Source organism: Macrotis lagotis, chromosome 7 (assembly GCF_037893015.1).
Source record: "Macrotis lagotis isolate mMagLag1 chromosome 7, bilby.v1.9.chrom.fasta, whole genome shotgun sequence".
Classification (NCBI taxonomy): domain Eukaryota; kingdom Metazoa; phylum Chordata; class Mammalia; order Peramelemorphia; family Peramelidae; genus Macrotis; species Macrotis lagotis.
This window is the reverse complement of record NC_133664.1, coordinates 104,508,138-104,534,628: the sequence shown is the minus strand read 5'-3', so window position 1 is coordinate 104,534,628 and position 26,491 is coordinate 104,508,138. Positions and strand designations below refer to the sequence as shown.

The window sequence follows — 26,491 nt, the reverse complement described above, 5'->3', positions numbered from 1 at the left end:
GTAAAATGAGCTGGAGAAGAAAGCACCTAATCATTCCAGGATCTTATCCTTGCCAATAAATGACCAAATGGGGTCATGAAAGGTCGGATACAGCTGAAAAATAACTGAACTAAATAAATTGCAAAATAAAAATATAATATAATATTATTATACCAACAGAAGGGGTGAATATAAATCAATCTGAGGAACGTGGAGAAAGTTGTAAGAAATGAGTAGTAAGCAGTACCTGAAGAATAATATGTACAATGAATGATCAATTTTGATCCTAGAGAGTAGAAAGTTATATCCCTTTAGTAGAGAGGTGGGGTACTCAGGATGCAAAATGTGACATATACTCTCAATAAGTCACTAAGTTGTTGGATTTGTTTAACTTTTTTGTTATGAGGAAGGATATTTTCTGCTTTGAATGACTGTAATGTAAACCAAAAGTCATCAATTAAACATTTTCCAAAAGAGAGACACAAATCTTTATTGAAATTGTAAAAATAATTTTCATTTATATCATTTATGACAGTTATGTAATGCTGTACAATTTACAGAACACTATATAACTGATTTTATTTGGTCCTTACAATAATCCTTAAGCTAAACAATTCAAATAATAGCATCTTTGTTTTATAAATTAAGAAACTAAACTCAGAGAGGTTAAATAATTTGCCCAAAGTCACATAGCTAATGAGGAGTGGAAGTCTGACGTACTTTTCCAATACAGGCCTCATCTTCTAATGTCAAATAGTATAACTATGCTAGATTTCAAACAATTCCTCTGTATTGTTCTATAATATCATTCATTCCTCAGTACACTGAAATATATCTAGAAAGGGCAGTTAGGAGTATGGATCTTCTTTTGTAGAAATGAAAATATTTTTCAGAGATTCTGACATATACCTGTTAAGTTTCTGCTCAGCTCTTTCAGACTAGCACTTGTACTTCTATAAAGCTCAGCTGTAGGGGAACAGCTCTCATAGACCTTTCTTATTTTGCTGAGCTCTCTGAAACCTCTTTCAAAAATATCTATATTGTTTTCCTATTATTTGATCTCTGGTTCAGACATGATTGTAATGATCCTTAAACCTTCCCACTATAAAATAAAATTTAAATTATGAAGATTTTGCTTTAAGTTTAAACTTTACAAACTTACTTTCCAAAACCTAAGATATACTTGGGTTCAAAATCTTCTTTGCACACTTACTATGTGATCCTCAGCAAGTCGCAATCCTTCGGGGCCTCAGTTTCTTCAGTTGTTAATATAACCTCATAAATACCATGTTTACTTAAATTCACCTAAGAAGTGAAGAAACCTACTAGCAGGGGCCATGAAGGCAGGAATTCCCAGAAACTTGTTTCCCCTAAAACTCCAAAACTGTCAAATTATGACTCTGGCCAAAATTTATAGCGGCAGAACCCACAGAAAGACTGAATGATAAAATTTCCCAGTCCAAGACAACTTAGAAGTTCTGCAGGAAAGGTCTATTCCATAGGAACAGGGGTTGGAAAAAGCTGCAGCGCAGCCACAGTCACAGTACAACACAACCAGGCCCGGCGCCTGGGTCCACGGCAGAGGGAGTGGTTTCAGACCTCTTGGCCTAGGGATCATCAGGGTCAGGTGAGAGAACTCAGCCGCACCAGAGTGAATGACAAGCAGAGCGATGGTCTCAGAGCATCCCTATGGTGAGAATCTGCAGCGGGAATCAGCAAAGCCACCCAGCACTTCCAGAGCTCCCACCCCACAGACAGCAAGGGAGCTAGGGGAGACTGCAGAGGTCTCTCTGCTCTCCCTGAGTGTTTGTCCACACTCAGATTTAGGTTGCAACCTGGGTCCCCACAACACCACCATGGTCAAACAGGGATGCTCCTCACAGCTCCAGGGCAGAGGGGAGGGCCTGAACACAGGCAAGAGAACAGCCAGAGCCTCTCATAAGACGTTGGAGGAATTAAGGTCCCTGTGGGTTGTCCCAAAACCCCCTAAAGTCTTGGAAGTGTGGAAAATCAATCATAGGCTGAGAAAATGAGCAAATAAAACAGAAAGATAAGAATCTGATCATAGAAAATTACTTTGGTCCCATGAAGGATCAAAATACATACTCAGATGACAACAAAATCAAAGCTTCTATATCCAAAACCTGCAAGAGAAATAGAAAATGGGCTCAGGTTAGGGATGAGCTCAAAAAAGATTATGAAAAACAATTAAGGAAAGTAGAGGAAAAATTGGGAGGAGAAATGAGAGCAATGCATATAAATCATGAGAACCAAGTCAGCAACTTGGTGAAAGAAATACAAAAGAATACTGAAGAAAATAACATATTAAAAACCATTTTAGGCTAAATGGAAAAAGCAACACAAAAAGGCAAATGATAAGAAGAATTCTTTAAAAAGAGAATTAGCCAGCTGGAAAAGGAGATAAAAAAAGCTCTCTGAAGAAAATAACTCCTTCAAATGCAGAATGGAACTACAGGAAGCTGATGACTGCTAGGACTCAGGAAGAAATAGAACCGTACCAAAAAAAAAAAATTAGAAGAAAATGTGAAAAACAACTGACCTTGAAAAAAGATCCAGAAGATATAATTTAAAAATTATTGGGCTACCTGAAAATCATGGCCAGGAAAATAACCTAGACTTCATTTTTCAAGAAGCAAAAACAGTAAAATTGCCCTGAGATCCTAGAAGCAGAGGATAAAATAGAAATTGAAGGAATTCACTGATCACCTCCTTCTGAAAGGGATCCCAAAAGAAAAACTCCCAGAAATATTATAGCCAAATTCCAAAACTCCAAAGTCAGAGAGAAAATACTAAAAGCTGCCAGAAAAAAAAAACACTTCAACTACCATGGTTCTATAGTTACAATTACACAGGATCAGGCAGCAGCTACATTATGGGCTTGTAGGGCTTGGAATATGATAATTTGGAAGGCAAAAGATCTTGGTTTACAACCAAGAATCAACTACACAGCAAAACTGAACATCCTCTTTCAGGGGAAAAGATGGACTTTCAATGAAACAGGGGACTTTCAAACTTTCCTACTGAAACAACCAGAGCTGAACATAAAGTTTGATCTCTAAGTACAGGACTCTGGTGAACCATAGAGAGGGCAGATAAGAAGGACTAATTATGAGGAACTTATTGATGTTGAACTATTTGTATTCCTGCATTAGAAGAAGATACTGATAACTCATATGAACTTTTTCATTCATAAGAGCAGTTAGAAGGAGCATAAATAGACAGGGCACAGGAAGGAGTGGAACATAATAGTAGAATATAGTAAAAAGATGGAGTCAATGAGTAATAAAGAGAAGTACTGGGAGGGAGCTAAGATATTTCACATGAGAGTCAAGAAAAAGCTTTTTCAATGGAGTGGAACAGGGAAAGGCAAGGGGGGATGAGTGAGCCTTCATTCTCCTCAAAAATGGCACAGAGAGGAAATAACATACACACTTAATAGGGTATAGAAATCTATGTCACCCCAGAGAAAAATGAGAGGAAAGGGATGGGATAAAGAGTAATGGGGGGAGGGAAGGGGGGGAATAGGTGATAGAAGAGAGGGAAGAATGTGGGAGAGGGTACTCAGATACAACACACTTCTGAACAGGGACAGGGTGAAAGGAGAGAGAGAATAGAATAAATGAGAGTGGGGAAGAATAGAGTGGAGGAAAATACAGATAGTAAGAGCAACTGTGGGAAAAATATTGAAGCAACTTCTCTGGTGGCTATGATGGGGAAGGCAACTCACCCCAGAGACAGAGCCATTAGACTCTGAACACAGACTGAAGTACACTTTTTTTCTCTCACTATTCTTGAGGTTTCTCATCTTTTGGGGGGGGGTTATAATTACTCTCACAACAAGATTATTGCAATAATATAAAATAAACAAAAAAATGAAGTGAGGTAAACATAAAAGATATAGAGGGAGTCTTCTTTTTAGTGTTAAGAAAATGTCAATTAACCCTAAAATTTCACTAATTTAATTCAATCAAACAAGCATTTACTAAGGACCTATAATATACAAGGCAGAGTGCTAAGTGTTGGAGATAAAAAAGACAAACATGTCCTGCCCTAAAAAACCATATTCTACTAGTTTGTGTGTGATGATGCAGTAAATTCTTCAACTTGTAAAGGCTACAACCAAGACCGAAGTAGTACATTATCTTCTCTTTGCAGATGATGGTGCCCTCAATGCAGCCTCTGAAGCTGAGATACAACAAAGTATGGATTGATTCTCTGCTGCTTTGATCTTACAGTTAACTCCAAGAAAACATTAACCAGCAGCACGCCATCCATATGTGGAATCATCAGTTATAGCAAATGGAGAAGCTTTGAGTACTATGGAAAAGTTCACTTACCTTGGCAGTGTCCTTTCTATGGAGGTACACATTGACCATGAGGTTGACACTTGTATTGCCAGAGCTTGTTCAGTATCTGGGAGGATCTGAAAGAAAGTGTGGGAGAGAAGAGGTATTAAACTGAAGGTCTCCAGAGCTGTTGTGCTGACCTCATTGCTATGTGCCAGTGAAACCTAGACAGTCTACCAGAACCATGTCAGGAAACTGAATCTCTTCCATTTAAATTGTCTTAGAAAGATTCTAAAAATCACCTGGCAGAAAAAGACACCAGACACTGAGGTCCTTTCTCAAGCTAAACTGCCAAGTATTCAAACATTACCAAGAGAGTCTAACTATGATAGGCTGGACACATTGTTAGAATGCCAGCACTGGTCAAAAAGACCACCTTATGGAGAACTCACACAGGGCAAGTGATCACAAGAGGAGTCAAAAGAAATGATACAGGGACACCCTGAAGGTCTCTCTTAACAACTTTGGAATTGATTGTGCAGCAGGTCAGACCCTGCCATAGTGACCAGTGTTGTGGCTTGCTTCCTTGGGGCCCACAGTGGCGACCTCCCTCCCAGAGGGGAGCTGAGAATAGAGTCAAGCCACTACTGCCTTATGCCTCCAGCTCAATTTTATTACTGCTTAGCTATTACATATAAACTGTTAGATATTCTGGGGTAGAACTGTTGTGTCATATGTATTCCAGGCTAAGAGCTATGAAGGGTTAACACAGAAATAGTTATGTGCTTTAACCAGCAAGATGTACTTCAGAGTTTAGATAAGGGAGGAGCTGCATGTCTGAGCTAACAAGGTGTATTCCCAGGCTCAGATAGATAGCGCATTCTGAGATAATTACCTTCTGCACTCTGTTTATCAAATCACTGTTTGGTTCTTAAAACAATCACCTAAGACATACACAAGGTATGCATGTGAAAAAAATGCTTGCTAAAATGCTTATGTAATTGGTTACGTAAATGTAGAGTATAAAAGTATGTATCCTGTGATCAATAAACGAACCAGCTTATGCATCATATTGATATCGGCCTGAGTTCCCTCCCCTGGACTCAACATAGAACAAAGGATAATGAGGGAACAGAGGTGCAAGCGGTGTGTGCGTGCATCATCTTGCATTACAGGATAAGGGGGTACATTAGGGAGGAGGTGATAAGACACAGCTGTATCTAGTGCCCTTGGTCAGTTGGGCGGAATGTCCAGCTTCCAAGGACTCTGGCACACCTTTATCTCTAAGGGTGGCTTGCCAGCTCCTGAGATTGTCCAGGTGGCGGTTTACTTGGAGATGATTAGTGTCATGGCTGTTAGAATAGCCTGTGTACCCACAGACCAGCATGATGTACCCTCATCAGAGAGAGTGCTGCACCCTAACAGCAGGGCAAAGTGGAAGAAGCTGAGGTTTAGAGTAACTACCACAAGTATTCACATGGACTATTTGTATCTGACATATGGTGGAACATTCCAAGCCTGTATTGATCTGATCAGACAATCAGACATACTATAAGTCATCTCTAACATATTGATAACATTTTGGTCTTCTTTGATAATGAAGGACAAGAATCAACCAACCATCAGGGAATATATCATATAGACAAAGAAGTAAATGCAAACTATAGATCTGGAATCTGCCAAAGACTCTGGACTAATCTTGACAAAATCCAGCATTGGGTATTAACTTTAAGCATGCTACACTTCCCCTTTGGCTCATTGTATCCATTTGGAATTAGTTACTTTTAGAAGTGTCCAAAATAGTTTGTTTCTTCATTTTCTCAAAAAAAGAAAGAAGTGGGGGGTAGGGGCGGAGCCAAGATGGCGACAAGAGTGGAGGGTGTCCTAAGAGCTCTCTCATAAATCTTTGAAACTAAGGACTTTAACTAAATTTTCGAGAGACAGAACACACAGAGGGACCCAATGAGGCAGTGCTCCTACTCAAGGTAATCTGGAAAAGAGCAGAAAGGCTCTGCTCCTGGGGTCGGAGGGGCGCCACCAGAGGGGTTGCCCATCAGAGCTAAAGAACTTCAGCCTCCCGGAGGCAGCCCCAGGGTGTTGGGAGCCACGGTTCACAGCAGCAGGGGAGTTTCCTGACCTGCGCCCTGGGGAGGACCGGGCACAAAGTGGGGGAACAGCAGGGGACCTCTGCCAGAGCGAGCACGTGGAGCCCAGCCCTCAGGGCACACAGCAAGCTGCCTGGCCACTGCATTCCAGATCCAGGAAACAGAAGCAGGCAAGGCCAGTAAGCAGGAGCCCCCAGGGCATGAGTCCATTGAGCTGAGGGAGGGGAGTGAAGAGAGACTGCAGAGCTCGGTCCTCTGCACCAGGAACAGGACTCTGGGGCTCTGACCACACTCAGATCCTGATTGCAGTCTAGGACCCCCCCCCCCAAGAGCAGCAGGGCACCCCCCACCTCAGCCCCATAGCAGAGAGGGGCGCATATGGTCATTCACAGACCAGGAGGGAGGACAGAGCCTCACATACTGAGACCCTTGTGGGAGTGTCCCAAAAGCTCAGGAAGCACCTCCCAAACAGGTGCAGGCTGGGAAAAATGAGCAAGCAGAGAAAAAAGAGGAACACAATTGAAAAAATATTTTGCAAATGAGCCCAAGAAGGATCAAAATACTCAGTCTGAAGATGAGGAAGCACAAGCTCCTACATCTAAAGACTCCAAGAAAAACAGAAATTGGGCTCAGGTTATGATAGAGCTCAAAAAACTTTGAAAATCAAATGAGGGAGTTAGAAGAAAAACTGGGAAAAGAAATGAGAGAGATGCAGGAAAAACATGAAAATGAAGTCAGCATCCTAGTCAAGGAAATCCAAACAAATGCTGAAGAAAATAGCATGCTAAAAACCAGCTCATTGAAAAAACAACTAATATGGAAAACAGACTTAGGAAAGATAATTTAAAAATTATTGGAATACCTGAAAGTTATGATCAGGAAAAGAACCTTAACATCATTTTCAAAGAACTACTACAGGAAAATTGTCCTGATATTCTAGAAGCAGAGGGCAAAATAGAAATGGAGAGGATCCACCGATCCCCCAGAGAAAGAGAGCCCGAAAAACCAACCCCCAGGAATATTATAGCCAAGTTCCAGAACTCCCAAGTCAAAGAGAAAATATTACAAGCAGCCAGAAGGACACAGTTCAAATATCGTGGAGTTGCAGTCAGGATCACACAGGACTTAGCAGCATCTACACTGGAAGCTCGTAGGGCTTGGAATATAATATACCAGAAGGCAAAAGAGCTTGGAATGCAACCAAGAATCAACTACCCAGCAAGGCTGAATGTCCTCTTCCAGGGAAAAAGATGGACTTTCAATGAACCAGGGGAATTTCAAATGTTCCTGCTGGAATGGCCAGAGCTAAACAGAAGGTTTGATCTTTAGATACAGGACTAGGGTGAAGCATAGAGATTGGAGGAGAAGGGGAAAATATGAGGGACTTAATGATGAACTGCATGTATTCCTGTACAGAAAAGTGACACTGATAATACTCATATGAACTTTCTCAGTTAATAGAGCAGATAGAGGGAGCTATTATAGTTGAAGCACAGGAGAAAGCTGAATTCAAAGATAAAATATGGTGTAAAAATGGAGTCGATAAACAAAAAGGGAAATGTAATGGGAGAAAGAAAAAGGAGAGGGGGAATAGGCCAAGATATTTCATATAATAAGATTTTTCTTTATTATAATGAGCTATTGCAATGATATGGAAGGGGGGGTAAGGCAAGGGGGAACAAGGGAATCTTCGCCCTTATCAGAGGTGTCTAGGAGAGGAAACAGCATATATATATACTCAATGGGGTATAGGCATTTGGAGTAAGGAGAGAGGTGGGGGACAGGGGGAAGGGGGGGATGTGAGTGATGGAGGAGAGGATGGACCGTGAGGGGAGAGTGGTCAGATATAACACATTTTCTTTTTTACTTATTGCAAGGGGGCTGGGACTGGATGGCCTGTCCGGGACCACAGGGCCAGGTGGATTCCTGGCCTAAGGGGTGGTATGGGGGCTCAGGGCCTCTTGGCCCCAGGGCCAGGGATCTGTCTGCTGTGCCACTCAGCTACCCTACAGCAGAGTCAAAGGAGAGAGAAAATATAGTACATGGTAGTGGAGAAATACAAAAGGAAGGAGTTGCGATCAGCAATGGCAATGCTGGAAAAGTATGGAAGTAACTTTTGTGATGGACTTATCATAAAGAATGTGATCCACCCACGATAGAGTTGTTGGCGTTGGAACAAAAACTCAAGCACATCTTTAATTTTTATTATTTTTTGGGGGGGTGCAGGGCAAATGGGGCTGGGTTGCCTGCCTGGGGCCACATAGCAGGGTGATCCTTGGGTATCTGAGGCCAGAATTGGCCCCAGGTGCTCCTAGCTCAAGGTCCAATGCTCTGTCCACCACCCAGCCACCCCTATTATTACTATTTTATTTTATTTTGGGTCTTTTTTTTTTCTTTTTTCTTTTTGGTTTTTGCAGGGCAATGGGATTCGGGTGGCTTGCATATCACACGGCTGGGTGATTGTTGGGGTGTACAGGGCCAGATGTGGGCTCGGGTGCTCGTAGCTCCAGGGCTGTTGCTCCGTCCATTGCTCCACCTGGCCATACCTACAATTTTTACTATTTTTTTTTAATTTTATTTTTTTTCTCTCCCCTTTACTTTATCGCTGAAGCAAGTCTATATTTATGGAGGGATGGGGTATCTTGTTCACTCTTAAACAAGAATATTTTACTAATGTAAAAATAACATTAATTGTACAAAATGAGAATATTAAATAAAAAAATGAAAAAAGAAAGAAACCTACTAACATTCAAAAGTTACCACAGTGTTTTAGAGTCTAACATGTTAAAAGAAAATTATAATTTTTACATTGATCAATATATTGGAATGAATTTACTAATAATTTGGATTTCTCAGAGTTCCCTTTTCACAGGTAGGGTGAGAGTCAGAGAGAACAAAGAAGACTGGAGTAATACGTTAAACTTATATTCTTTCCCTGACCTGAACTTGCCTAAAAAAGAAAAGAACCTTATTTCTTAAGCTGGGAAACTGGGACCTAGCAAAGTTAGGGGCTTTTCTTTACATAATATTGGTAGTCAAGCCTAAAAAGCACATTTTTTGACTCTTAATCTTTTATTCTGTCCATAGTAAGGCATTTCCAAGATGCTTTATGCATTACTCTTTGGAAGGTAACTTGCTATTTGAGAGGAGCTATTTTAGTCAAGTCTTACCATGCTTAATAAAAAATAGAACAAAACAAGATGGGGCAGATTTTTTTTTTTGTCTCTTTAGCCTTCCTAAATGAAGACTGGCTTCTCTATCCAGCATCATTTATTTCACCATTCCAGACACATCTCCAGGGAGTTTTAAGTTCTCAACCCTGAAATGGGGGCTGCCTGGTGGGCATTACTTCTCTTACCTAGACCCAGCTCCACCAAGTGATTTCCTGGCCATCTTCATGCCACCCTGCCTTCTTGAGTAGCTCTGAAAAGAGCAATCAAATCAAAAGAACCATTCCTAGGAAGAACTGTCAATCTTCTCAGCTCCTCCAATCATAGTAGCCTTTCCTGATCATCATGTTCACAGTATTCTCTTCCTGCTCAATTTAAGTTTACTTTTCCATTTACATATTGAACCACTAGTCCTTCAAAGGAGATGCCAGTTTTCCTTTTTGTCTTGAAATGTCCCGCACCTAGTAAAACATCTTGCCCATAGCAACCCATTGGGTGGAAGGAGAGTAGCTTGGTCCCCGTAGGGAAGGGGGACCACTCATCTCCCTCCAGACACCACCAAAGGAAGCTGGAGCTCTTCCGGGTTTGATGACCCCCCATTCTTGGCTAGGTTTCCAAAGCATACTCCTCCGGTAATAAAGATGAACCAGAAACGAATCAAATTGAAGCAGAAGTCTTGTTCCTTTTCCGATAACAGTTCAGTCTAATATTAAGAACCCCCTCCGTGCCAACATGATAATCACTGGGAGGTACAAGAAGCAGCAAGAAACAGTCTGTTCCCGAGGAGCTTACAATCCAGTGAGGGGATATATGTATATTATAGTTCTCTATGTGTATAGATTTCCTATGTTTGTATATGTGTATATATAGCTGTGTATATGTACACTCTTTCTATAGGCATTCATATTTATGTGTGCATGTGCATGCTGGATGTCTGTGTGTATATACATGTATTTTGTGCACGTACCTATAGAATGTTTCGTATGTATACACATATATATATATATGTCAGATTTCTACCAACATAAAGATAGCCCTGGGCAGGCGTCCTGAGCTTGTGGCGATTCTGAATACGTGAAGGCTCCAGTCCCTAAGGCCGGGACTCTGATGAGCTCCCATAATGCACCGGGAGCGCGACTGTAACTCACAGAAGACCACGCCCAACGACGCCGCGCGCTGCGTGACGTCACACAGAGGCGACCCCGTTTCCCGGACGTCGGCGGGGGGCGGAGCCAGAGGCGCGCTCCCTCCCAGGGCAGAGCCCCGCCCCGCCCCGCCGCGTACCCCCATGATCCCCGGGCCGGGGGGCGGCGTGACTCGTGCGCGCTCCTTCTCCCCACCCAGGGCGGATCCCACCGGGCGGGGGGCGGGAGGAGGATTGGAGACCCCCGCTGCCCCCCCCCACACACACACGCTGAGAGAACATGAGCGCGGCCCGCTACGGCCTCCCCAGAGTCATCACCATGTCGAGCCTGCCGCGGAGGCTGGAGTTCTTCTACGACTTGCTGTCCCCCTATTCCTGGCTGGGCTTCGAGGTGACGCCCAGCTGCCGGGCAGGGAGGGGGAGGAGCAAGAAAAAAGCCCCGGATGCGCGATCTCCCGCCCCCACTCCCCAGGAGGCGGAAGGGCCCGGCCCAAGCTCCACCCCTCGGGGCGGGGCCTGCCTCCCGCAGCTGCGCGCTGACGGCGGCTCCGGCGCCCCCTGCAGGTCCTGTGCCGCTATCAGAACCTCTGGAACGTCAGCCTCCAGCTGCGCCCGAGTTTCCTAGCCCAGATCATTAAGGACAGCGGTACGGAGCTGGGGGGCGGGGCGGCGCGGCCCGGAAGGGTGTCCCTCAGCCCCGCCCCGCCCCGCGCCGCGCCTGCGCACTGAGGCCAGCTCGCTCCCGGAGCCCCGGCCCCGGCTGCCCTCGCGAACGGGAGACGTCTGATCCGTCCCGACTCCTCCGCAGGGGACCTACGGCCTCTCTTTGTGCCTCCCAAAAGGAAGTACCTGAAGGATGAACTCCAGTACCTGGCCGAGTTTTACCAAGTGCCCCTGGCCATCCCCAGGGACGTCCGCGGAGTGCTCATAGATAAAGGTGGAGGCCTGGGGCGCTGGGGGGGAAGAAGGAGAGGGCCCGGGGCTGAAGAGAACGCGGGAAACGCGTGCAAAGATGCGAGCAGTGGCTGCCAATGGGGACAGTTCATTCCCATGGAAATTCCCATAACCCATGGAAAACTAGAGGAAATGTAGTTTATACATGGAATATTATAACTATCATCATTATAACGTGATAATTAGGGAGTATGAGTGTATCATAATACAATATAATTACGTAACGGAATAAAATTATATATGAAAGGAAGTGTGAAAGAAGAGCTAGTACAGCAAAAGAGCTGGACGGTTGAATTCAAACCCTTCCTCTTAAGATCATGTAGTGATCCTTAGAAAATCACTTAACCACTCTTGAAGCTTCAGTTTCTTCATCTTTAAAATGGGGATGAAAATATCCAAGATCGTATCACTGTTAAGTTAATATATGGTATTAAACTTTGAAAATCTTAGATTGCTGTATAGATCTGTTATTATTATTTGCTTCCCACACATCTCTGGCTCCTTTTCTTCAGGGAGTCTGGATGCCATGCGTTTCCTCAGTTGTGTGGAAATGAAGAACCCTAAGATGTTGGAGAAAGTGTCCAGGGAGCTCTGGATGCGTGTCTGGTCCCGGGTGAGCTGATCCCAACCTTTGGGTTTTACTCTCTAAAACCTCTCTTCTCGGGGTGGCTAGGTGGCTCAGTGGATAAAGCACCGGCCCTGGAGTCAGGAGTATCTGGGTTCAAATCCAGTCTCAGACACTCAATAATTACCTAGCTGTGTAGCCTTGGGCAAGCCACTTAACCCCATTTGCCTTGCAAAAAAATAAATAAAAAATAAAATAAAAGCTCTCTCCTCTAGATGTGAAATAAGTCCAACTTTTGTGACATGGTATTGTATGGTTCTCTATCAGATTGATTTACTACATAGCACCAATTTTGTCCCTGTACCTATCCCCTCAATATCTCTTCTCAATCCTCTCAATTCCCCAACTCTTCTTATCATCTATCCATACTCCCAGGATGAAGATATCACAGAACCCCAGAGCATCCTGGCTGTGAGTATCCCAGCTCTGCCCCTATTTCCTCTAACTGAAATCTGAGGTTGTTGGAGGACAAATGAGGGTCACTTTTCTTAGGTGGAAGATAATATTGTGCTCTGGGGTGATAAGGTATCTGAGAAGCAGGACACAAATGACTAAAGTGTAGAGACCAGGAAGACTTGGAGGTAGGAGATACCAACAGCAAAATCTCTGCTTGGTGAAACTGAAATCACAGTTGAAGTTCATTTGAAAATAGATCTCAGTAGTAAAAAGATGGAGAAAAGAAGTGGAGTGTGTAGGAACACTCAGACAAGAAAAGGGAAGACACTGAGCAGTTCCTTGGGGGTGTATATAATATTAAAAGTTCTAAGAACTTAAATATGAAAAATCTGGGGGCAGCTAGGTGACAATGGCACAGGCCCTGGAGTCAGGAGTACCTGAATTCAAATTTGGCCTCAGACACTTAATAATTACCTAGCTGTGTGGCCTTGGGCAAGCCACTTAACCCCATTTGCCTTGGAAAAAACCTAAAAAAAAAAATATGGAAAATCTTGAGGAAATACTGTAAAATACCAAAGGGATAAAATGCTATTATTTATTGGTCTGAAAATCAAACGAATAAATTCAAAACAATCTTTCTATTGGCCATAAAGAGGAGAATGAAAGCTTTCATAAAGTAAATCCAAGCAATAGATTATATTCATTGAAGTGAAATAAGAAGCCAATCTTTAACCAGACTGAATTAAACTTTACTGATATTGAACTTTAAAGTTCACAAGTACTTTCCTCAAAAACAATTTAGGGTAGCTAGGTGGCCTAGTGGACAGAGCATGGGCCCTGGAGTCTGGAGGACCTGAGTTCAAATCCAGCCTCAGACAATTAATGATTACCTAGCTGTGTGACCTTGGGCAAGTCACTTAACCCCATTGCCTTGCAAAAACCAAACAATTCCAGCGCAGTTAGGTGGTATAGTGAATAGAGCATTGGCCCTGGAGTCAGGAGGACCTGAGTTGAAATCCAGCCCCAAACACTTAATAATTGACTAGCTGTGTGATTTTGGGCAAATCACTTAAACCCATTGCCTTAAATTTAAAAAAAAAACAATTCCACAAATGTTATGCCCATTTTCAGAAGAGGGAACTGTGGCTCTGAACAGTCAAAATACCTTCATCTGAGTTCCAGAGCTAGTTAGTAGGATTAGAACTCGGACCCAACTTCCTGATTCCTAGAAGAGAATTTATTTGACCACTATTAGTATTTGTTAATGATTAGACATTAAAGTGTCTTGATAACTTCTTGATAGTTCTGGGCATAGAGCAGAAAGGATCAGGGACTGCAGCAAGAACTCCCATCTGATAGAATAGGCTCTATGACAGACATTCCAGTCAGCTGCTGCTGTTCCTCGTTCTCCTCTTCTCCCAGGTTTGACTTGTCTTTAAAGTTGAAGACAGCAAAGAATTTTAGAAAGAATGGTCATGAGCTAGAAATTAAGAGACCTTTGTAACTCTTTGTGAAATCTTTGAGGCCTTGGTTTCTTTATCTTTCAAAGCATGGAATTGAACTAGATGTTCTCTCATAGCCCAAAATCCAGTGGAAGGGAATAGGCATGTTATTAGGATGCTTTCAGAGGACAAAGCCATTAGATACATACGTATATGTATATAATCTAGATATATATGGATATGTGGATCTGGCTCAGAAGTAAAGAATTTATATTTTTATACATGTGTGCATACATGTATACATACATGTAAAGATAAACACTCTTTATTCCTGAAGTCCATGACCAGGAGGAGTTCAGTTCTAGAAGTTAACTTTCCCACCCCACTCTACTTTAATCTTTTATCTACTTCATTTCCACAGGCTGCAGAGAAGGCAGGACTTTCTGAAATGCAAGCTAAGTATCTACTGGAAAAGAGTTCAACTGATGAGGTGAAGACAAAGCTAAGAGAGACCACCAATATAGCCTGCAAATATGGGGTGAGGAGTCTTGGTTCCCCATGTCCCAAAACCTAGCTCATAATCCTTGAAAACACTGGATAAGAAATCCTAATAAACCTTTGAATATATTCCCACAAACCTACCTTCCCAATATAACTTTCTCATTCTTCATCAGAATCAGTCATCTAATAAATACATGGGAAGAAAAGAAATAGATAGGGATAGAAGGGATGAAATAGAGAGGGACTAATGTTGAGCCAGAATGACACTCTCCTGCCTATCTCCTGTGTGATATTGGACCCCTCACCCCCCCCCACTTCCTGTCTTCAATCTGAGTCAATATTGACTCCTACCCTTCAGGATCCTCTTTCTTGTTTTTTTCTTTTTCCTCTGTTACACTGTGATCACTCTTTCTCCAGGCCTTTGGGCTGCCCATCATAGTGGTCCATGTGGAAAACAAATCCCACATGCTCTGTGGCTCTGACAGGATGGAACTGCTAGCCTATCTGCTAGGTGAGTTGGAGACACTTTTCCTTAACCATTATTAATAGACATTCCTTGCTCCACTGGCCTGTCTATCTGCCAAATTTACTGAGTAAGACCTTAGGGGAAAGAGTTTTAATTTAACTTCCAAGAGGCAGAGCCTTGTACTGGATGCTTCAAATGGGAACAGGGTTCTGTTTTAAAAAATGGAAGTAATTTCTGTTGTAATGAAGCCATGTATATTGTAGAAGATTTGAAGAAGTCCTCTGTTTCTTGAAACCAGAAATGACCCCTTCCAAGAAGTCCTTGGGTCCTTGTGGGCAGGAGAAAGGAAGAGAATAATGGGCGTCATGCTTTACCTGGATCTAGGAATTTGTTTCTTTAAGGACTATCTGTAGAAGGTGCATGGTTTTCTCCATCCAGGGGAACAGTGGCTGGGCCCAGTACCCAACAGTATGAAAGGCAAACTCAGCAAATGACTGTAAGGAGAAACTGCCCAAGCCTAGGAACCAGGTCCTTCCTCCCTGCAATGTCCCCTTCATGGAGTCCAGGATGCTAGGGTTCTTCATACCCATAGACTCATGTTTGTGGAGAAAAGGTATGGTATCCTGAACTTAAAACCCCGAGGTTGTCCTATTCCTTCTGCTCACAAGTGCCTTAGGTAGGCCCCTAACCTTCATTGTTGAAACAAAATAAATTCCCCAATGGGGAAAATTGAAAGATTCTTGTGTGCCTGTCACTATTCTGGTGTGTTTGTATATCCTTCCACATCTTGATTTCGTGTCTATAGCTATTCTGCTTTGGAGTTTAAAAAAGAATGTCTCCATAACTGCTCAGCCCAGACATCAGGGGAATGATCCTATAAGATGAAAACTCAAATCATTGTGCAGAATTTTGGAAATTGAGGAAAAAGCTGGTAAAAGTGACTTATCCAAAATCATATGCAGCAAAGCCAAGACTTTGAAAGTATGCTGCCTGTCTTTTGAATATCCTCACTGGTATCAAATTTTTTTGTGCTTCAGAGTTGGTTTGTGTATTGGAAATAGTCAAAAATAATCTGTTGAAGTGACACCAATCTGTAATTCATCTTCTGAAAAGCTAACAGAGAATACTAGCTTTGGTCAACCATGGTTTTGACTCATTTGTACTTCTTATGTTTACCCAGAAGGATTGAAACTGGGCCAGCTCTAACAAAAGGTAAAAACTATATAGGCCAAAATTGACCAGGCCTGAGACTTGAGTGTACTTGGAAATAGCTGCCATGACTAGTCTCCCAACAGTGACCAGGACTCAGAAATTATGAGTTGGGAATCGATTGACCTCTAGCCAAAGGGACCAAATTATATTGTCGACTGAAATATCAATAGTGAGCATAAGATTACATTTTCACAGGGCTGGGAAGAGCCTCAGAAGCCATCTAGTTTAGCCAATGCCTAAACAAAAATTTCCTCTACAACATACAAGTTGTCAGTCAGATTTAAAGACTTGGGCACCCAGTCCCTCCCAAAGCATCCTATTTTCATCTTTTTTTTTTTTTTGTAGCTGATTCTTAAGATTTTTTCCTTATCTCAAGCCTCAGTTTCTCCAATTTCCACTCATTGTTTCTAACTCTGCCCTAAAGCTCCAGGTAGAAAAAAGTCTAAACCCTCTTCTGCAGAAGTTTTCTGAATACTTGATGGCAACGGTTTCCCCTAGAGCTTCCTGTCTCTAACCTAACCATCACTAAGATCCTTTAGGCCTGCATGATCTGGTCACTAGGCCTTTAATATCCTGGTTATCTTCCTCTGGATATGCTCAACTTCTGAATTTTTTTCCTAAAATGTTCCCGATCACATCTGCAAATTAAAATATATAATATATATATAATATATGTAATACATAATAATATGTAATACATAATATATTATATAATTTGTCTGGGCCTGCAGACTTGGGCATTTATGAATCCATTACTATTTATTCCTTTGATCCATCCTTCCCATATCACTTTCCTTGAAGGAAAAATAAAAACATAAGGGGCAGCTAGGTGGTGCAATGGATAGAGTCCCTGTATCAAGAGGAACTGACTTCAAATTCATCCTCAGACACTTAATAATAACCTAGCTGTGTGACCTCGGGCAAGCCATTTAACCCCATTGCCTTGCAAAAAAACAAAAGAAGAAAGTGACTTGAGTGACTATCTTCCTTTTGTCATCTATTAATATTGGAATATTCTGAGCCATGGAATAATCCTACTTTGTTCTTGTTCAAATTTAAATATAAATAGAAAAAACTTTTGTATATTTTTTCATGGAAATTAGCTGATTTGGAGGCTTTTGTATTATAGAAGTCATTTTGCACATAGAATCTTAGTTACAAAGAACTTTGGAAGTCACTTGATGCAACTTCTATTCCAAAGAGCCATATCTTTTTTATTTTACAGCTTTGTGTTTATACCTTATACAACAGTTGCAATAGACTGTCCCTCAGAAAACAAATTAGTTCTGTAAAGGGATTTTACACAGTTGTGATATAATTGTCATTTAAAATCAATGAGGCCACTCATTATATTTCTGGGAAAACCTTCTGATTGTGTTAATTTGAGAGAAACTGACTGCACAGAAAAGTCTAAGAAAACTTCTTCCCTGAGAGAAATTACCTTAATTTGTATCTTGTAAAGGAAGAGAGAGCTATTGAGAAGAGACTTTACTTGAAGTTCTCAGAGAGTTGAATAGTGAAATTGTGGTTCCCAAATGTAGAAGTCAGAAATTCCAGTGGTGTTAGAAGTGACTTTCCCAGCTAATACATTATTTGTATCTTTGGCCTATTGTTTGTTACTCTTAAATAAACAGCAAGGGCAGCTAGGTGGTGCAGTGGATAGAGCACTGGCCTTGTAGTTAGGAAGATGGGAGTTCAAATCCAGTCTCAAGCACTTGACATTCACTAGCTGTGTGACCTTGGACAAGTCACTTAACCCATTGCCCTTCAAAAAAATTCTGGGGGAAAATAAAGTACATTTAATGCTGAATAAAGTACAGTTGATCCCAAGCAGTGCCCTTATTCTTTCTACATCCATTTGTATCAGTTCAGATCATTGTGGACTGCCTTTCTATCTTTCCATATTCTGTGCCTCACCCCCTCCTATTCTCTGACTTTTTATGTCCAAATATTCTTCCCTCTCCCACCCCCACAGGGTTCATGTTACTGAGGAGGGAGAGAGGGAGGAAACAGTAATAAAGCAGACAAACCTGAAAAGTCTAGGTGAAGGGAGAGAGTTTCTATCTTTCAGACTTTTCATTTATTATTTAGGTTTAGACTACTAGCTTGTTTTTGGTTTGCTTTTGCAAGGCAGTGAGATTAAGTGACTTGCCCAAGGTCACAGCTAGGTAATTAAATGTCTGATAGTCATTTTTAGAACTAAGACCTAGCTCTCCCACTTGTAATTTGTGTGACCTTGGACAAGTCACTTAAGTAGAACTACTTACTCATTTTTAAAAATGAGAAGGATGACTCTCCAAGTTTCCTTGAAGTTGCCCTTTCACAAATTTTTTTTCTCATTGTGTTTGCCCTTGAAATTAATCTTAACCTTATTTCACATGTTTATGAATGTGGTATATAAGTGTGGATCATAAAATTATATGATCTTGGACTGCAAAGGACTTGAGAGATCACCTAGTCCAGTCTCCTTATTTTACATACGCAGAAACTGAGGACTAGAGAGATAGTCATTTATCTCAGGTTATACAATGAGAAGCAGATCCTGGATGACTATCATCAGAGGAATGACCATTATTACTAGAAATACAGGGCTCTGGTGGAGGGGATATGGAAAAAGTGAGATATTAATATACTGTTGGTAGAGTTGTGAACTGATTCAACCATTCTGGAGAGCAATTTGGAATTATTCCCAAAGGGCAACAAAAATGTACGTACCCTTTAACCCAGTAATACCACCACTAGGTCTGTATCCCAAAGAGATCACATAAAAGGATAAAAAACTCACATGTACAAAAATATTCATAGCAGCTCTTTTCGTAGTGGCAAAGAATTGGAAATTGAGGGGATGCCCATCAATTGGGAAATGGCTGAACAAATTGTGGTAAATGAAAATGATGGAACACTATTGTGCTATAAGAAATCATGAGGGATGGGACTTCAGAATATCCTGGAAAGACTTACATGAAACTGATGCTGAGTGAGATGAGCAGAACCAGAAGAACATTATACACACTAAGAACAGCACTGGGGTTGATCAACTATGATGAACTTATTTCAACAATACAATAATCAAAGACAATTCTAAACAACTTATGATGAAAAATACTATCCATAGCCAGAGAGGGAACTGTGGAGTTTAAATGCAGACCAAAGCTTTCTATCGGCAGTGGCTAGGTGGCACAGTGGATAGAACACAGCCCTGGAGTCAGGAGTACCTGAGTTCAAATGTGGCCTCAGATACTTAATTACCTAACTGTGGCCTCGGGGCAAGCCACTTAACTCCATTTGCCTTGTAAAAAAAAAAAAAAAGCTTTTTACTTCAATTTTTAAAAGTTATCTTATGATAACTATCATTTTCCTTAATTTCTTCTGTTTGGATATGATTCACAATGTGATTAATATGGATCTACGTTTGGCATGGTTATAGATGTAGAGCCTATATTACATCACTTTCTGTCAAAGGGAGAGAGAGAGAAATATAAAAAGATTGTTTAAAACTACTGTTACATGTAGTTGGAAAAATAAAAGAATTTTTAAAAGAAATATAGGATTTAGGGACAAACAGATGGCACAGGAATTAAAGATGATCAAATAATTTCAGCTTCCTGGCAGAAGAGAGAGAGTCTTGCTGGGCACTTCCTACCCCCCACTCCCTGATCCATCCGCATTTTCCCTGCATTTACTCCTATCTTCAGAACTGCAAGGGAACTTGGGGTCATCCTTCTCATTTTAAAAATGAGGAAACAGTCCTACTTAAGTGACTTGTCCGAGGTCACAAAACTTATAGGTCTTAGTTCTAAAAATGACTATCATACAGGATAAGAACTATGCTTTTTTCATTCATTCGTTATAATTTTAAAGAAGATAATATTGCTAAATAAGACACAGACCAAGGCTATACAATAGTCATTCAGACACACAGAGTCCCCAGTGCTCTCTGGAGCCTCTCACCTACAACATAGTCATATGATGATAGAACCCTACCTGACAAGGCAAGAGATGATGGGGGTGGGGTGGGGGGGCAGTGAATAGAGCACCAGCCCTGGAGTCACTGAATCCTAAGAGGGGTGGGAGAAGGAGGCAGATTTAGATGTAAAAAGTCAGGGTGAGAAAGGATGAGGCAGAAACTCAAGAAGTAATGGGGAAGTGGAGATGGCAATCAGTTTAGTTAGGAAAAGGAATTGGGGAGGTAGAAATGGGGTCTGTTCTGCCTGTACTGACAAAGGACATTTGCTTCAAATTCTCTTCTAAAAAATGTCTAAGGAAATAGCAGCCCCAACTGCCCCACTCTCCATTCCACAAGAGAGACGCAGAGGGATCATCAGGCCCCTTCACAGTTAGACAAAATCTTAAACGGTGAGAACATTTTACAGAGAGAGCCATTCTTATTCCTAGATCCCTTAGCTCCTCCTCTCCATACCCTTCCCCTCCTTCAGCCTTTCAATTTCCCATCCAGCACTCCCTTTGGCCAAGCTGTTTTACTTGACTTTTAGCCAACACATAGTACCCTTTCCTAGGACTCTCTTCTGTGAAAGGCAAGAGACCAGCAAAACACACCTGGGGGATAGGAAGACTGGAGGCGGGGGAGGAACACAACACAGCTTCATTGGCTTCTTTCCAGCACCCCGGACTCCCTCTCAGCCCTTGTCTCCCCTCTCTACCAACACAAAAGGAAATATGGATAGGACCATAGGATCATAAATTCGGGGCTAAGAGGAAACTTAGAAGTCATTAATCTTCTCCATTTGTTTTATGGATAAGGAAAAGTGAGGCCCACAGAGGTCAAGTAACTTCCGAGGTACATGGCTACCAAATAGCAGGACTTCAAATCCCAATCTTCATTTGCTGACTTGTCATCATCCACCCCTTCCATCTTAGATACACACTGGGAGAGGGGGAGTAAGACAACTCTGGAACTTGAGCTATTTTTCCTGAAACTGATATGCTCCTCTATGCCCCGGTTTCTTCATGATCTTCATTAGTCTCTGGAGTGTAGGAGTCTTGTGTTCTTTATTCAAGTCTGGACTCAAGACAGTGTTCCTCTTCCCCCACTTCAGCTCCTTTGACTGAGCCCTGGAGCTTTCTAACCCTAGTCTGGAGAGGCAATGTTCACTATCACAAAGGAGAGAACTTGGGACACCCTGGAAGTCATTAGGGCCAGGATTCTGGCAGGTAGTGGGGCCATGAATCTCCAGTGAGACAGAGGACACTTTGCCCCTAAGAGCAAAGAGTGAGGGTGGAGAAGCCACTCCCATTTAAGACCTTTTGGAACTTGGAGGTGGAGGCCAGAGAAAGGTTCTTGGAGGTAGGACTGAATGTCAGAATTCAGAAAGGGGGAAAAGAGAGGGAGTAGGGGTGTCCAGCTGAGATAAAAACCCTGGGGACTGGGGCAGAGGAAAAGAGTGGGATTGTGGACTCCTCCCCAATATCACCTGATTGCCGAGGAGACTTGCCAAAGACAGATGAGGTAGACTTTTTACTTACCTGAGGCTGGTGACTGAAGATGAAGAAAGAACTTCTAACTTGGGGGATAGGGGAGGTAATCATCCCTTATTCTTGACCTCTTTCCCTGACCAAGGGTTCCCTGCTGAAGGAGCTACTGGATTTGGCTTTCGGGGTGAGGTGGGGGGCCGGGGACAGGGGGAGATGTAGAATACTGCTATGAATTGGAGTCTTACCTGGAGTATAAGGAAAGGATTTTCTGTGCTAGAATCTGGGTGAGGATCTAGGATAATAAATTCGGAGCTAAGGTGATGAAGGATGGGATCTCAACCTCAAGAAAGACTGTGGAAGAAGAGGACCTAGGCAAATATGAAACTCAGATCAGAGAAAGAGTTTGGGGCTTCCATGTATCTTTTTTTAAAAATCTCCCCTTTCATGTATTCTTATGCTTCTGAGACTTTGTCCTTGCACATGGAGCCTAGCTGGCACAGTGGGTTGGCACACTATAACCATCTAAAACTGACAGACTGGGAAGAAAGGGAAGTCAGATTGAGGAATTAGCATAAAGGCTGGGAGGCAATAGAGGGAAGGGTAGTACAGAGAATCATTCAGGGAAGACCATCAGGTCCCCCTCACCTAGATTCCAGAGATGCCTGTGTGCATTGAGGCCTGAGGCCCTATCTGCTGTACCTAGAGCATTGGGAGGTAGAGAGGATTGGGGCTACCAAGGAGAACTTTACTGGGGAGACTAAGGGTTCTAACCAGGGAATGTCAGAGCCTCATGTATTTAATCAGTAGGGTAGGTAGGATCCGGGCTGAGAAAAGTAAATTAGGTTACTTCTCTGTAATAATGTCTATGTTGTCACTATTAGTCACCTAGACCCCTCTCCACAGTCATACTCTAGAGTGACTGGTATAGAGCAAGGACATTTTGGCAGACTGGTGAAGCCTATGGATCCCTATTCAGAATAAGATTTTTATATCATTGAAGAAAATGCTAAACTTCAATTAGAAGTTAGTGAAAACAAACACATAATTTTTTCTCATCCTAAAGTCATCAATTCTCTGAAATTTATCCCAGTTCTCTGCTGATAGAATATCAAAATGCAGAATATGGTCCATATTTGACCATACAACCATCTGACACCAATTCCTCCTTCTTCTCCACCCCACCTTCCCAAAGCTTCTCTTTTGTCTCTTTACCCTCCCAAGCCTCCTCTTTTGTAAAAAACAATTTTGACTTTTTACAAATTTTAAGCAATCTGTTCTGTGCCGAATTTTAAAACAAGCAAAGTATACCATTATAACTATTTACACTTAGAAATGTATTTCTATGTAAACATAGCTATAGCATAATATTCTTAACTTCATACTCTTCTGTTCTCTGAATGTATCTTTACCTCTCATTTTTTCAGGAGCCCAGCCAGGGGCAATGTTTCCAGTCCAAGGGTGGGGGAGACTGGTGAAGCTATTGACCCTCTTATGCTGTGCCTCCATGCTCCTGGGGTTCGCCCTGTTAGAACTGCTGCCCAATGTCAAACCTGCTGCTTATTTCTTACTCATCTTAGGTGGCCTCCTTCTTCTTATCTGCCTCCTGTTTTGCTTCATGGAATGGGGGCTCCTGGCAATGCGGAGAGATACCACTGGAGCTTTGAGCTCAACAAGGTAAATTGAAGGCAAGGAGAATGAAGGGAGGTATTTATATACTTTCTACCAAGCCTGTTTTCATGTCTCAGATATGAGCAACCTGCTCCCTTATGCCATTGAGTTCTGAAAGGGAAAGAACTAGCAAAAGGTATCACCTGGGGGTGAGGGAATCCCAAGGGTCTTCCAGGGATTTGTTGGAGCACTGATTCTGTCCATCTGCTTCTCAGGGACAATGCAGCCTTTGAAGCACCAAGCTATGAGGAAGCCGTGATATCAACTCAGGCCCCCAATTCAGATTTAGGTGAGCCCCCACCCTACAGCACTGTGATTCCCTCTCGACTTCAGGAAGAGGAATCTAACCATTTGGCAGGATTCAGGCGTGGAAGGTCAGAAGGTACAATAACCCAGAGAAGAGGCTCTTTGGGCTTTCCAATCAGTCTCCAGCTTCGGGGACACCTAATAGGGTCTGAAACACCCCCAGCGCAAAGCCGGAAATGTTTGGAGCCTCTTACTCCACCCCCAGCATATGACAATATTTTCAATAATGACAGTGTATTCTATGAGGAGGACCGGACACCTCCCTAAACCTCTTCCCTGGACATATAAGATTTCTCCATCAGTGACTATTTTTTAACCTAAACAATCTGAAGAAGGACTAGTACTTGGCAAGAGAAAAAGGGCTTCAGGGTACATTCCTTTTCCCAGAGATATGATATGACTGACACCTCTGATTTGTCTCCACAGCTCCATGTCACTCCACAGTGACAGTGTCCAAGTGACTTCTTCCTATCAGTCCTCTTCCCTTAACCAGCATTCCCCTACCAAAAACTGATGATAGGAATGGGCTGGTAAAATTACTTTTTTTTTTAAACACAAAGTCCCTATTTCTTTCTGCCTGATTTGATTTTTTTTTTAACCACTGAGTAGGACTCTATATTTAAAATGTTGATTAAATGAGAAGCCTATAAAGTACTTTGTAAATTGTAAATTTCAATGGTTTAATTGCTGGGTACCCTCCCAACCATACTCTAATTTCTCAAGAAGGAGGAGGAGGAACTGGGTTTGAAACCCAATTCATCACTGATTGACTTTGACAAGTCACCTAATAACCAAACATCAGAGTTGGAAGAGACTATAGAGGTAGGCCAGTCCGACCTTATCCAAGCAGAAATCCCTGTCTTCAATATCCCTGGCAAGAAGTCATTCAGCTTCTACTGGAAGAGCTCCAGTGAAAGGGACCTGGTCACTTCACAAAACAGTCCTCTCCACTTTGGGAACAGTTCTTACTGTTTACAAATTTCCTCCACCCTCTGAGTCAAAAACTACCCCTCTCACACTTCTATAGTTCCTCCCTCACCTTTGTAGTCAATCAATGTTAGCCTAATCCTCTTATAACAAAATCTCCAACATGTTCTCCCTCCTGAAGTCTTTTCTTTCTCAGGCTAAAAACACTGCTTATGTCCTCAGCTGGTGTTCATTTAACAGGTCCTTCAATCTTCTCACCATGCTGTTCACTCTGGATGCACAAGTGTTCAAAAATCCATTGTAAAAATCATATCCTCAGAACTGAACATTATACTACTGATGTAAAAGAACCAGGGCAGTGGTCCAGGAACCAGCACTTCCCTTGTCCTGACCTCAAGATAAAATGTGATTATCTTTTTTGGCTGTTTGGTCAAACTGTTAACTCACGGAGATTGTTGAACTCTAGAAACTATATATTTTTTTTTAAACACAAAATCCCTATTTCTTTCTGCTTCATTTGATTTTTTTTTGAACCACTGAGTAGGACTATATTTAAAATGATTAAATGAGAAGCCTATAAAGTACTTTGTAAATTGTAAATTTCAATGGTTTAATTATTATTTAATTATTGTGTTGTCTTCCCACTCAAATATTTACTAATTGACTATTATGTACCACAATATTAGGCTCTGGTGATACACAAGACTCAAAAACACTTCCTATTTCCTGAGCTTAAGGACAGTATATAAATATATAGAGAGAGATATATGTGCAACATAAAGTTAACATATACACACATAAATTAAATTATGTATAAATACATCTGTGTGTAAAGATATCTCTCTATGTATATATACATACATATATATATATATATATATATATATATATATATATATATATATATATATATATTAGATAACTACATGGTAATTTGGATGGGAGGCTACTTGCTGTTGGTCCAGGCTGCATCTCCAAAGCACTGGCTGCTTCCCAGGATGATGGCCAAGGACAGTGGGTTGGGAACATTGCCCTTCCTAAGGCTTTTAGGTTAAGGGTCCTGGGCTGACCTCATCTGTACACATAGCTTCCTGTCTCTGCCTTCCAATGTCCTGATGCTTCACCTTGCTGTCTGCTGTGTGTGTGTGTGTGTGTGTGTGTGTGTGTGTGTTGGGGGGTGGGGATAGTTGACTGGCAGTGGTGGTGGACCTCCCTACTGATGACTGTGAGGATTGGCCTGAGAGCAGGCAAAAGGAAGTCTGAGAGGTGTTCTCACTGTCAAGGCTCCCCTTCTCCCTCTTTCAGGTTAAGAACCCCAGGACTGAGGCTTGAGTCAGATGACGGATTTTATTGGTGATGTCTAGGTTCCCATACTCTATTATAAACATAATTGTTTATAGAATTAGAAGGATTCTTGGAGATGTATCCAGGTCATTCATTTTTGAAGGGGAAGAGTAAGAGAATTAGAAATTATGTATCCCTTAATCATAGTCACTTAGTTAATCAGTGGTATGTGCCTTTATAAATCCCAGCCATTTATTTAAAACATTTTTTAATATCTTTTGTTTTTATGTCAGTTCACTTTTAGCCCTGCAAATCCATGTGATTGTTGCTGCTGGTGCTGATGAGGAATTCAAGCCCTCTTTAAAAAGATGATTTTTCAGTGATGACTATGAGGGGTGGGTAGAAAGTTGGTCTGGTGGATTGAAATAGGGGACAAGGAGATACCATATTTACCCATGTAAGACAACCTTAAATTTGGGCCCTGCAATTTGAAAAAAATATGTATTACATCAAGTTATGGAACTCAAGTTTTATTCATTGTAAAATTCATACAACTCCTCATCACAGTCAAA

General features: G+C 41.8%; 1 protein-coding gene and 1 long non-coding RNA gene across 12 annotated transcripts in view; one reads left to right on the top strand and one right to left on the bottom strand.

The window, feature by feature from the left end:
• Positions 1-10,805, bottom strand: part of LOC141492822 (uncharacterized) — a 31,551-nt gene extending 20,746 nt beyond the window's left edge. The window contains exons 1-2 of the long non-coding RNA XR_012470054.1: positions 9,750-10,805; positions 4,338-4,423 (exon numbers count right to left, since the gene is read on the bottom strand). This is a non-coding gene — a long non-coding RNA (uncharacterized LOC141492822). The remainder of the gene's footprint in view (positions 1-4,337; positions 4,424-9,749) is intronic.
• Positions 10,806-10,832: 27 nt separating this feature from the next.
• LOC141492821 (glutathione S-transferase kappa 1-like) lies at positions 10,833-25,357 on the top strand. 11 transcript variants are annotated; one of them, XM_074193503.1, is made up of 10 exons: positions 10,833-11,096; positions 11,270-11,351; positions 11,514-11,642; positions 12,172-12,272; positions 12,660-12,695; positions 14,544-14,660; positions 15,041-15,134; positions 23,312-23,408; positions 23,618-23,691; positions 24,876-25,357. In XM_074193503.1, the coding sequence occupies exons 1-10, from the start codon at positions 10,986-10,988 to the stop codon at positions 25,154-25,156; spliced, it is 1,122 nt and encodes a 373-aa protein (XP_074049604.1). In that variant the 5' UTR covers positions 10,833-10,985; the 3' UTR covers positions 25,157-25,357. The 11 variants fall into 11 exon arrangements, with proteins under 11 accessions (XP_074049604.1, XP_074049603.1, XP_074049601.1 ...); XM_074193502.1 differs by having other exon boundaries at positions 23,618-24,969; XM_074193500.1 differs by having other exon boundaries at positions 23,159-23,408; positions 23,618-24,969.
• The last annotated feature ends 1,134 nt before the right edge of the window (positions 25,358-26,491 follow it).

What these genes read in the sequence shown, in the direction of transcription:
- LOC141492821 (XM_074193500.1), top strand. Translation starts at nt 10,986, where the DNA reads ATGAGCGCGGCCCGCTACGGCCTCCCCAGAGTCATCACCATGTCGAGC. An exon ending in CCAGATCATTAAGGACAGCG is followed by an intron (nt 11,352 to 11,513) that starts GTACGGAGCTGG and finishes ACTCCTCCGCAG; the next exon opens with GGGACCTACGGCCTCTCTTT. An exon ending in CGGAGTGCTCATAGATAAAG is followed by an intron (nt 11,643 to 12,171) that starts GTGGAGGCCTGG and finishes CCTTTTCTTCAG; the next exon opens with GGAGTCTGGATGCCATGCGT.